This window comes from Delphinapterus leucas, chromosome 5 (genome assembly GCF_059928025.1).
Source record: "Delphinapterus leucas isolate spDelLeu-1000000601 "Yukka" chromosome 5, BTC_Dleu_Yukka2, whole genome shotgun sequence".
Taxonomy (NCBI): Eukaryota; Metazoa; Chordata; class Mammalia; order Artiodactyla; family Monodontidae; genus Delphinapterus; species Delphinapterus leucas.
The window spans coordinates 92,560,831-92,573,985 of record NC_143133.1 but is presented as its reverse complement, the minus strand read 5'-3'; the positions used below and the strand labels follow the sequence as shown (position 1 = coordinate 92,573,985).

The 13,155-nt window shown below is 41.6% G+C and overlaps 1 protein-coding gene across 1 annotated transcript in view; it reads right to left on the bottom strand.

Annotated features, from left to right (window-relative positions):
- Positions 1-13,155, bottom strand: part of FRAS1 (Fraser extracellular matrix complex subunit 1) — a 466,514-nt gene that overhangs the window by 250,416 nt on the left and 202,943 nt on the right. The window contains exons 7-10 of the mRNA XM_022599506.3: positions 7,973-8,056; positions 6,188-6,289; positions 5,697-5,888; positions 929-1,018 (exon numbers count right to left, since the gene is read on the bottom strand). Of these exons, the coding sequence (XP_022455214.2) occupies positions 929-1,018; positions 5,697-5,888; positions 6,188-6,289; positions 7,973-8,056 (468 nt within the window). The remainder of the gene's footprint in view (positions 1-928; positions 1,019-5,696; positions 5,889-6,187; positions 6,290-7,972; positions 8,057-13,155) is intronic.

Sequence of the window (13,155 nt, the reverse complement as noted above, 5' to 3'; positions counted from 1 at the left end):
ATTGGTCAATGATGCAATTGTACTTACGATCAACTGGCATACTTTTAAGAACACAGTGAATTTATCAACATTCCAAGAACCCCATGTGGAAAATAAGGGCTATATAAATAGAGCAAATTTGAAGAGATTAAGATAAATATTTTTCCTTTGGGGTATATAATAAAAAAAGTACAGACTTAGGGAGAAATAAAGCTTTAGCTAATAGAGTTTTAGAGTTGGACTATTGCAAAAACCTTCTAAATGGACCACCTACTTCCACTCTCGCGCCCCCCCCCCTCCGTCACTGGCCCACGTGGCAGCAAAAGTAATCCTTTTGCACGTAAGCCCCATCACAGCACTGTTCTGATCAAAACTGCCCAGAAGCTCCCATCGGCATCAGGGTAAAACCAGGGTCCAGGCTACCTGCTGGATCTCATCTCAACTCCTTTCCCCCTCATTCCTTGCCTCCAGCCAAACTCACTTTCTTGGACATGCCAAGCACACTTCTGCTTCACTGTTTTTTTTTATTTCCTGATCCCTCTTCCTGGTATGTTTCTCCCCCAAGATATCCCTGGCTCGCTCCCTCACTCCCTTCAGGTTTTGCTCAAATTTCTCCTCATGAGAAGACTTCCCCCATCATCTGACGTAAAAGAGCACCTCCCCCCCTCAGTTACTCCCCAGCTGCCTTGTTTTCCAGGCAGCACCCATCACCCCCTGACACGTGTGTTTGTTGTGTGTGTCCCCACGCTAGAACGGAAACTCCCTGAGAGCAGGGACTCTGCATGCTGTGTCGGCTTCTGTATCTCCAATACCGGGAACATAGTAGGTGTGCAATCACGTTCGTTAAACAAATGAATGGGTAAAAGAAATGAGAAGGAAATGCCCCCTTATTAAATTAGTTTTGGATGATTAATTTTTGTTAGTCTTCGGTCATTAGCCTGATACTCACAAATTCTGCATTTTCTTCATATACACAATAACCATTCCTTGAAACGCATTCAGGACAGCATTTTCCATCTAAGTGAATTAATTCTTCACCCTGTAGAAGTAAGGGTTGCACAGGCACATATCAAATTAACATCTCCAGGTAGCAGCGCTGAATTGCGAAGCGGCTGAATTCCCTGACTGGGATGAAAAACCTTAACTCACCCCTCTCCTTTGGCCCACGGCTTATTCCATCTCCCCTGTGCTATCTTCCTATGAAAAGCCTAGTCAATACAGCTCACCCCTTCCTCCAAGTGCTTTTGCTTTCCAGTTCTGGTGATACTTGTGCATGATTTCCTACCCATGACCAGGAATTCACACGAAGAAGAAGAATGGCCAAGAGTAATGTTATAGTCTTGGAAAGTTATGAGTTTCAGAAAAGGATCAGGCTACCTTAAATATACAAGGCTTGAACTTGTGAGTTGGTTTCATTAACAGTGCTCAAATCAACCCAACACTTTCCCCTGAATACAAAATCAGACACATCCCTATATGCACAGACGAAGTCTCGGGCATAAATTAAGCAGCAGAAGACTAATTTCTATTCAATATTCTGAAACTGTTACCCAGTTCACATAATCACTATTTAAAAAATTATAAGGGGAAGGAAAGACATGCCACACTAGGAAGGTAGATATTAAACTTTCAAAGTTATCATTTTAACTTCCCAACATCAATCATTTCAAATTTTTAATTTTTATCACAAAATAATAAATGCTTACTATAAAAAATTAAATAATTCTGAATTCTATAACTTAGAAAACATAATTTCACTGTAGTCCTACCTCCCGGGGAAGCTGCTATTAAAAATACAACCTCTATTTACAATTTTTCATATAAATATACTAACATCTAATATCTATAGGCTAAAGAGTATTCTTTAAAGCACTTTCCACTTTCTAAAGATATATCTACTTTCTAAAAGATGGTGATGTTTCTTTACATGAAGACATTATTTAATTTGTGATTTATATTACATTTGAAGTGCAAAAACCATCATAGGTAAAAATGGAATAATGTAAAATTGCATAAACAGAATAATCACAATATTTTATGTTTAAAAATGCTGTACACTAAAGAAAAATATAAAATAAAAGCATTAGTTGTCTTTGAATTGTAGCATTATGGACTTTAAAGTCTCTTTTTTATTTCTCTTGAGCCTTCAATTTTCTAAAATGAATATGTATTATTTTAATGAAGGAAAAGATCCCTTTTAAAAGAAACACAAAAATATATGAATGACTGTAACTTTTTATAGTATGTGAAAAGTTATTTCAAAAAGGAGGGAGTTAGATAGATCACTGTTCCTCAAAATTTCATGCCAACCAGAGGCCAACGGAGAGCAGAGTGTGCTATAAGGAACAGACGTATTTACATATAAATTGTTTTGCAGAAACGTGACAAACCAGCTGGTAGTGAAGGCCTAACCCACAAACACAGTGAAATTTGCTTTCAAAGCATATAAAGAGGTTTATAAACATGTAATCTAAGTCACTTAAAACAATGTTTTGAAACAAGACAGAGTATGTGTACTCCTATTAAAGACGAAACGCATGAGAGATTCTTAAGTGCCCGCTACAATACCTACAGACAGAACTGAAAATGGACCCTGCATCACCCGGATAAGGCAAAGAAGGTAGCTTTTCTGAGTCTTCAAATGCTGCTGTAAATAACAGCAAGCCCTGCTCCTGGGGAACAAGGATGCAGGTTTGGTGAGGTAGGAATTGCTAAATAGATTTGCTATTTATAGACATCTGGATGCCCCAATCTGCATCAGTTCACTGTGGTGGGGAGCTTGCTCTAATTAGCATCTGACTTTGGCTTTGAGAAAAATTGCTTTGTGAAACAAAGCTAACTTTTTTCTTTCTAAGAGGATTCTGCTGCTTAGGCCAGATGGAATTCGCTAACCCCTCTCCACTGAATCACATCAACATTCATCCATCAGACGAAAGACCCTGTTATTCCACTAAGCTGCCCATTGCAAAAGAAAACACTCTTTTGCGGGAATTTCCCTCTGCTGGAGAAAGGAAAGGCACCTCACGTTTACGGCATGCCTACCCTCTTCCGTGCACTTTGCCACAAGCTTTGATCCCCCCCATCACTTTATCCCTCATACATGAATGCGAGCTAATAGTCCTTTTTTAAAAAAAAAAGTAAATTGACTACTTCTTCTGAATTCATGCTCAAAGATAATACTAAATATAGAAACACATGGAAATCGTCATATTGCACTATTCTACTGTTGATTTACTTATGTTTCCGAGTCCAGGAATTTGGTTTTATATATCAAAGACAAGGCTCATGCCACTTTCTCCTTTTTTTAACAAAGAAAAACTGTTTGCTGATTTCAGTGCAATTCGGAACGCTGCTGTTGATAACAGGGCAACAATTATTACAATGGTGCAGGTGCACAATTTTGCCTCTTTCTCTAGAGGTTTACTTTTCTGCACCTTTGCAGATGTAGACACACTCAGACTTATTCCACCTTTTGTATGCAAGATTAGAAATCAAATGATCTTGATATATTTTAGAAAAGGCAGAAAGTAGGGCAGAATTGAATAAAAATACTAGTAGCGTACTTTCACTGCTCCCCTTGGCAGATTTAGCCATTTTCTCCAGGTGCTCCTAAGGCATTTAATTCATATTAATTCATAACCATTGATGCCCCTGTAGATTATAATTTCTGTTTTGGTATCTGACTTCCACCAAAGCCTGGGAACTCTTGAGATTAAAATGTGTCTTATTCATCTTTTTATCTCCAAGCCAAGCAGAAGTTAGGAAGTTAGTATCCCAGGCTTTCATAATGTCATTAGCCAGAGCTATTTACAGAAGTATGGCACAGAAGGAAGGTTAAGGGATATTTGTGTAAGATTCAATTCTGGTTAAAATTTCACCTCTGGTAGTATATCCAGTTTAGAACCCAGTGCCTTAAAACAAAATATGGGTATGTGCTAGTTGATTCAAGATCTGCAGAAATAGACTGACTAAAGGCATTAGAAGTCCTCAATTCATAAAAGAGAAGATGGAGGGCTTCCCTGGTGGCGCAGTGGTTGAGAGTCTGCCTGCCGATGCAGGGGACACGGGTTCGTGCCCCGGGCCTGGGAGGATACCCCATGCTGCGGAGCGGCTGGGCCCGTGAGCCATGGCCGCTGAGCCTGCGCGTCCGGAGCCTGTGCTCCGCAACGGGAGAGGCCACAGCAGTGAGAGGCCCGCGTACCGAAAAAAAAAAAAAAAGAGAAGATGGGTAATACTGGGAGGAGGATGAGTTGGGACGAGATAGTGCTATGGGGTGGCTTGGGGAACCCGGAGGCCCTTTCCACTTACTGAAGCAGCTGCTCCCCATTTTCCTAAGAACAGAGGACAGGAACTGGCTTATGCTACCAAAGGCAGGAGCCATGGAAGACTGGCAGGTACTTGGAAATGCATTACATTGGGGATAGCAGGTCAAATTATTTTCTGTGCCTGAGACTCTCTGTTTAGACCTGACTGAAAATAGGTGGCTTAAAGGACCCACCCTACCAGGATCCCTCTCCCAGATTTTCCATAAACCCTGGGATATTAGACACATTAAAACCTTGGAAATAACCCAGCATCCCCTGGGCAGATTGCCGAGGCCAGGAAGCTCAGCCTCAGCCCGAGAGCGAGGGAGACAGAAAAGGGCCCTGACTAGGGTTTTTCTCATCTTCATCCAACCATTCTGATTCCCCTGACCTAAAGAAAGAAAAGCAATGAAAAGGCATGTAGAGGGAAATAAATCTGCAAAAAAAGCAGGACCCTCTTTACCTACATGTGTCTCAGCTCTACCAAGACACAGAAGTAGAAGGCAACATGAAAAAGAACTCTGTCGCTGACAGCCCTGTTTGAATGGCTGTTCCTCTTCGGGAACCGTGTTGAGAGGCGCTGAGGCGTAGGGGAGAAGTAGAAAGAAAAATGCCTTCACAGACACCCAGCGCTTCAGATCTTCCAAGTTTCCCTCACCGACTCAAGTTCACAACCCCGCGGGAAACTGTTGGGGCAGATAGGAGTGGCAAGGGAGAAGGACACAGCTTTAAAAGCAGTTTGTTGTACAGCGATCAAAATCGGGTGCAAAGGGGAAAAAAAGCCATCTCCCCACAGTATACATCTATAGTTCAAACAGAGCCTACTTTGTTAGAAGATTCTAGAAATTCTGCAGACAGCAGAAGTCAACAGAGGTCAACAGAGTTAATTATTTATGAGGTCTCCCTCCCTGTCTCTTTAAAACAAAAACAATGACAAAAACACATTTCATTTTCTTTCCTGATGGATTCACAGAAGCAGCCTCTAGGTGTTGGCTCTCCTTTCTGCTAAACGCTGTCAGCGGGGCCTGCAACAGAAAGCGGGCCACCGGAGCACCTGCGGACTCTGTTTCACAACCAGAGCGAGCTGGGCGGCCACCAGCAGTGAGGCCCAGCTGTGCTGACTGATAGGCTAATGTCCCATGTCATCCCTTCCAGTCCATGTCTCTGGCTCAGGGCTTCCCATCTGACCAGATGCACTGAGAGCTAAAAGCTCCAGGAGGCTGCTCCAAATCAGTCTAAACAAAGAGTGGCATTTACTTTACACCACAGAAGCCTCATGCTAAAAGCCTCCTTGAAATTGAACGTTCAACCTGGTCGTCCCCTCTGCTGCCGAGAGGGAAGGGACAGGTGAGGGACCACCCATCCTGCTGGAGACAGCCTTACAGTCCAAATGGAGATGCCTTCGTTTCTTACCTGGGCACACTCCACTTTGGCACACTCCCCAGTCCGGCAGGTCACTTGGCCACGGTCACACGTGCAGAACTCACAGGCCGAGCCATTCCATATTTCATCCTGGTACCGCACAAGCCCCCCATGCGAGCAGCTTCCAGCAGGAGACACACAGTCCTCGCAGCATTGCCCATGACGCTGAGCCCTTCTCTGACCCTGAGGAAACAGAGAGAACGGCAGGGAAAGGGCAGTGGTCAGGAGGGCGCGAAAACATCCGACCTGATGGGGCAGAAGGACATAAAACACCAACTCTGTGTGCTGTTTTCTTCCCCCACCTAACCCCGCTGAGGCACGTTCCCCTCCCCCTCCCCCTCCTTCCTGGGAAGCAGGTCCTTCCTGCTTCCGAGCATCATAAAAACTTTTGACTCCCTCAAAGGACACACTGGACTAAGAAATGCATTTCCTAAATGACCCCGAATAAAGGTTCAAAAATCAAGCTACACACTCTCAAATACCTTTTCGCATCTTAATGGAGGACAGGCCTGTTTGTGGCACCTGACCTCACCCCGGTCACATATACACGTGGTGCAGGCATTTTCACTCCACTGCTCACCATGCTGAGTGAAGAAAAGAAACAAAAAAGTGGAAAATCAAATGTCACATATATCAAGTAGAAACACAAGGCACATGACACAATTTTTTATCATAGTTCTTAATTGAGCCATATCGAATGTACTCCTGAGAAATAATATCATCTAGGCAGCAAGAGGCTCTAAGAAAAAAAGTCAATACATGTCCAAAGAGAACTTGGGATTCGTTTGCATCCAACTATATTCATTCCACAGATGCCTTGAGGGCCTGCTCTCTGCCAGACACACAGAGGGCCTGGAACTTCAAGATTAATAGGAAGACCCTGTTTGCTGGCTACTCGATGGTCATTCTTTAGCTCTTCTTTGCAGGGAGACCCAGTTCTCACTGCTACACACTCACGTTCCCAGCTTCCCTTGCAGCCAGTGCACAGACTTGGTCCCAGTCCCAACGGAGGGGACCTCAGGGGAAGTGTGCTAGAGCAGTAGAGTTTGAGGAAAAGACTCTTCTCCCCCATAAAGGAAGAAAAGTCCACCCCTTTCTTCCACCAGGCTTTAGTCATGATTGGTTGAGGACAACCTGCCTGAAGCTGTGGAAGCCACACTGGGGCATGAGGTGACAAGACAGAAAGCAAATGCCAACATGCAGAGGACGGCAGGGTGGAAAGATCAGAAGAGTGAAAATCCTTGACAACATCATTGAGACCTGGATTGATCAACCCTGCAACTGTCCCACCTCTGGGCTTCCTGTTATATGAGATAATAAATGTTTCATTTTAGCTACTTTTAGAGGAGCATTTCTGTTGCTTGCAGCCAAGGACACCATAACAGGTATAGAGGCTCTCTCTTCCAGAAGAAATTAATCTAGCACATATGTAGCTACTGTATTGGACAGCACAGATCTAATATATACAAAAATCCTTTCCCCTTTAGTTATTTTCATTTATACTTCAAGGGACCCGTCTAGAATTTGTGTCATCCATCCCCTAATACTCAGTTCCAGATTCTCTATTGAGAGTCAAAAATCCCAATTTCTATTTGGTTTTCCTTAGAATGACCAGCAAACAAGGGAAGCAGATGGGTTAATTTTTTATATATTCTTTGCTTTTGAATAATGTAACCTTCTTTTGCCTCAGCTAGGCACTCCCAAGTCAGAACATTCATTCATTCATTCATTCAACTTGTTGCACTTACTTTTATTTAGTACCTACCATGTGTTGGGTAGTTAGCTAGACTGCCCCAATAGTACTTTCAAGTTTTCAGGGTCCACCACCCCCAGCTTCTTGCCCTTTTCCCTCTCTCACCTTCCACTCCCATGCTCCCGACCCCACTGTAAGGCAGGGGGACACTGTCTCTGGATATCAGTGCATAAAAGCCAACCAAAGCAGGCAGACATTCCCAGAGCCTCCAACATAAGTGTAAACTGACAGTAACCAATGACAGTCCTTTTTCCCTTCAAGATGTGTGAACAGTAAGTTCACCAAGGTTCATGAACCAGGTACCGCCTGCCAGCACATTGTTTTGTATTTCTAATCCCCTCCGATTTAATTTTTTCACAAAGGCTTCCCATGAAGAGAAGAAAAAAGCCGTTTATGAACTGAGTTACTAATCCTGGCAAAGAGTCAGACGTGGGTGGGGGAGATATGGTGGTTAGGAGGGCAGATGTGTAAGAATGGATGTCAAAACATCTACATGGGGCACATCAAAGCTTACCTCGTAAACTCGGCCAGCTGCAGAGCAGGATCGCAAAGAGCACTGTGGGCAGCATTTCCCAGGGACTCGGACCACAGTTTCATCCTTGACACCCCAAAAGCAGTCCATCAAAAGGTAGTATTAATAAAATCCACAACAGTAGGAAAATTTCACTCACAGCCAACTCAATCATGTGCCTCAAGCCTCCAGAAACAGCAATTTCCTCTCATTTAATATTTATTAGTCACCTGGTGCTTTGATAAGAATGAGCACTTTTCAGGGCAGTGTGACTCTTAAGAAGTTTGCACATTCCTCAAGTCCCATCCACTTCTAAGAACAAACAAAAGCACAACTAATAACAATAATAATAGTACTTCGTGTTTGCCAGGTACTGTTTTAAGTGTTTTACGTGACCCTGTAAAGTAGATGCTCTTATCCCGCCTTCAAAAACAAGAAAATTAAAGATCAGAGAGGTTGTGTGACTTGTCCGAGGTCACAGAGCTGACCTGGTAATAGTAAATGGTTGGCAGAGGGACTTCAGGGCATCAACCATTCAACACTTAAGAACATTTACCCTCCTGCTGAGTCACTGCTAATCTCAAAGTGAAGGTATCCCTCCCTTGATAAACTATCTCACTATTCTTTTGCATCTGTATGGGAATCCACAGGTTTATATATATGCATTAGGAGGTCCTTAACATGAAAAAAAATCAGTCATGCCCCTAGATATCTAGGAATAAGCCAGTGCAGAGAAATGTGGGTGACAAACACTAAATGCCCAAAGAACCCCTACCGCCTTATTCCTACAGTTTCAGCTCTATCACCTGCACCCCCAGAATATTAGACCCTTTGTCACCACTGCCCTAAGAATTTTCACAGCAACAATCTCCTCGTTAATGCCAAAGAATCAGCTTCTCACTTTGACATCACCACAGCCTTTTGAATGGAAGGAAGGTAGGCAAATTAAAGCCAAGAGAAGGAGGATTAGAATAAACCAAGTTTCAGTGACTAAGAAGTGGTAGATCTTATACAGAAGATACCTCCTGAACAGTTAGCTGCACTTTCTCTTACAAAAAGCAGAGAATGAGATTTTATTATCATGGTTTGCTGTGGAATTCCCTCGGCAAGAAAAGAAGGCTGGTGTACTTTGGGGCATGTGTGTAGGGGGGTGTCAAGTAACCTTAATTTTTCATGGAAAGTTCCAGTCATGCTTTAGTGGCTTTTTTAACCCAATTATACATGATCAGCTAGATTAATGCATTCCTATCTAATAGGAATTTATTTCAAACACCTGAATCACTGGAATTCACATGACAACTATTTTCTCTGCTTTAGGTTACCTTATTTCTTTATAATTCTGTAAAAATATTATGACCATTGATGTTTAATAGAGTATGTGAAAATTGGACATGCGTTGAAATCATTGAGCATTTCTTGACCTCAGAACTCTTGAGTTTAATGAAGTTTCAGTGAGGAAGTAAAAATAAAGGTATATCTGATGTCATACTCACTATTCAGTAAGTTTATGGAAGGAAACAATGAATGTTTACAACGTTAAGTAAACAGGGGACAAATGTCATGATCACAAATCTTCAACAGAAATACAGAGGTAGTATGAATCTATCTTATCCAGCATGGAGTAAACCCAAGGACAGGGGCAGAGTCAACTGGAGAGTGGGAGGTATGGGTGGCAGATAACTAACTGTGTAGAGGCTGGTACAGGAAAATCAAGTTTCCGATTCTTACTGGCAATAATTATGTATTTCATTGACAGAAACAAAACCTTTCTTCACAAACAGAGCCCAAAAAGGGCAGGGAGGAAAAGCATTTAAAGAGAAAATATCCCATTATGTGAGAGAACTTCTTGACTGAAAATTGAGATCCCATCTGGGCTGGTGTTCTATAAGCAGGACTGGAGAGGCAAGTAAGAAGAAGGTGAGCAGCAAAGTGGGTTAGAGAAACGGAAAAGGCGTTTTAGCTGTACATTTTTGTGGCTATCATACACTTGAATCCTATTATTCTGGTCTTCGTAGAACTGCCCTTCCAAACCTACAGACTACCCAGGGGCTAGTACGCTAGGGACTGATGACCAAATCCAGCCCACCACCAATTTCCATAAACTTTGATTGGAATGCAGCCATATCCATTCATGTACGTATTATCTATGGGTGTTTTTGTGCTATAATGGCAGAGTTGAGAAGTTGTTCCAACTATATGGCACACAAAGCTGAAAATGTTCACTATCTGGCTCTTTACAGAAGAAGTTTGCCAACCCCATGTCTCATATGGTACCCTCAGTAATCACAGGAGTTCAATGCCAAAATAACGTATGATTAATGTCATTACAATTTCGGGTAGGACCACCATTAAGGATATACAGTTGACCCTTGAACAATGCAGAGGTTAGGGGAGCTGACCTCCACACAGCTGAAAATCCGAATATAATTTATAGTCAGCCCTAGGTATCCACGGTTCCTCCACATCTGTGGTTCCGCATCCGTGGATTCAACCAACCATGGATCGTGTAGTACTGTACTATTTACTATTGAAAAAAATCCATATATAAGTGGACCCACATATTTCGAACCACATTGCTCGAGGGTCAACTGATTTAATTATGGTTTTCCATATTCCTTAAATAAAAATACTTATGACAAAGTTTATAGTATGTTATGGCTCAGAGCTCTTGACAAAATATCTTCTCCTGTATCACCTCTGAAGGTATAAAAATGAGATGAAAATTCTACCACCAAAAAGTAGAACAGTCAACCTCCTACCACGGCCGAGGAAGTCCCACTGACCATAAGACTTTCTGTGGCCTTTCTTTGCTTTATAAACCAAAACAGAAATAAGAACCATCATTTCTTCCCAACTCTCTGCCTTCCAATATCAAACACAACATGGGTTTGTTCCCTCAGTGTGCGGCCACTGCAGTTTGAAGCCATTAGAGTGCCATCCTAGCCTTTCAACTCCCTCGATGTCTTTCTACCTAATCAGAGCCCATAATGTAAAAAAAAAAGGAAAACAAAACAAAAAGAGTGGGAAGTATGTGTGTTGGGGGAGGTGGAGGAAGTGATGAAAAGTGGGGAAGAAGACACCCAAATGTAAAGCACAGAGTCACCGAGAAACATGGCGAGAACCCTTGCAAATTGGGGATTACAGTTTTACATTTCATGAATTCAAAATGTAAGGGGGTTGGGCAGTGGAGAGAGAAAAATATCTGATCTCAGTACAACAGAGCTACACTAAATGAAAACCTGCCAGACCCTTGGTCGAGGAAACACGCACCTTTCTTAGCACCTGGCTATGGATCCAAGAAAGGGAATTAGCCAAGGGCAGGCTGCTTACCCTTGCAGCTTTCAAGCACTGGGTATGGACAGGTTTCTCTTGACCAAGGCTGAGTAAACAGAAAGAAAAGAACTTGGGGGAAAAACTCTAAAGAGCAATAGAAAGTAATAACATTCTGAAGATGCACAGAAAGAACAGATTTCTGAAAACTAAGTACTGCAGGATCTAAAATAAAAGATTTAAAAGCCATTTTGCAACTTCAGTAAGATAGAAGAAAATGCAGTCTTTATTAAATAGAAGGAAGAAGCGATAAAGAAAGAAAAAGCATTGGGGTTAAAAAAAATGAACCAGTGATAGGAGAAATAAGGACGAATTAAAAGAAAATTAAAGGAAAATCATCAAATTAAAATCTATACTGGAGGCAGTAAACACAAACTCAAGAAGCTCTCTCCATAACGCAGAGGAAAGACACAAAAGTGAAAATGATGAGAGAGAAAGTGACCAAGGCAGGGGAGCAATCTAAGAATCATAGGTGTTTCTGAAGAAATGAGAATAATTGGAACAGACATGACTAATCAAAGCCGTAACTAAAGAAAACATTTCACACCTGGAATATAGACTGAAAGGGCTTCACAGTATTCTAGGCAAACTATGTGAAAAGACGCCTCACTTGGAAATATCCTGGGAAAATGTTTTAAATATAAAGATGAAGAAACATCCTGCAAGAATTCAACAAAGTAAACTAGCTGAATATAACAGAATAGAAAGCAGAAAAACCTCAGATTCCTCCATGGCACTAAATTCCAGAATTTAATGGAACAGAGTTTATAGGGTTGATATGGGAAAAGATTATAATCTCCTTAAATTGTAGACCCCTACAAATTGTCTTTCATGAATGTAGGCATAATAGAAAATAATTCTCAAACACTTAGTGGCTCAGAAGACATACCAATTTTTATCTTTTTTAAAAAACTCTGAAGATGAAGTTCAATTCACTTAGATTAACCAATATTGGGAATGGGAAAATTGTAGTATTAAAAAAATTGATGGGAGAAAATATTTGCAAATGAAACAACAGACAAAGGATTAATCTCCAAAATATATATACAAATAGCTCATGGAGCTCAATATCAAAAAAACGAAAAATCCAGTCAAAAAATGGGCAGAAGGCCTAAGCAGACATTTCACCAAGGAAGACATACAGATGGCCAAGAGGCACATGAAAAGATGCTCAACATCACTAATTATTAGAGAAACACAAATCAAAAATACAATGAGGTATCACCTCACGCCGGCCAGAACGGCCATTATCATTAAAGCTAGAAACAATAAATGCTGGAAAGGGTGTGGTGAAAAGGGAACCCTCCTACACTGTTGGTGGGAATGTAAATTGATACAACCACTATGGAAAACAGTATGGAGGCTCCTTAAAAAACTAAAAATAGAACTACCATATGACCCAGCAATCCCACTACTGGGCATAGACCCTGAGAAAACCATAATTCAAAGAGAGACATGCACCACAATGTTCATTTCAGCACTATTTACAATAGCCAGGACATGGAAGCAACCTAAGTGTCCATCAACAGATGAATGGATGAAGAAGACGTGGCACATGTATACAATGGAATATTACTCAGCCATAAAAAGAAATGAAATTGAGTTATTTGTAGTGAGGTGGATGCACCTAGAGTCTGTCATACAGAGTGAAGTAAGTCAGAAAGAGAAAAACAAATACCATATGCTAACACATATAATATATGGAATCTAAGAAAAAATGGTACTGATGAACCTAGTTACAGGGCAGGAATAAAGAGCTAGACATAGAGAATGGACTTGATGACATGGGGTGGGAGGGAGAAGCCGGGGTGAAGTGAGAGTAGCATTGACGTATATACACTACCTAATGTAAAATA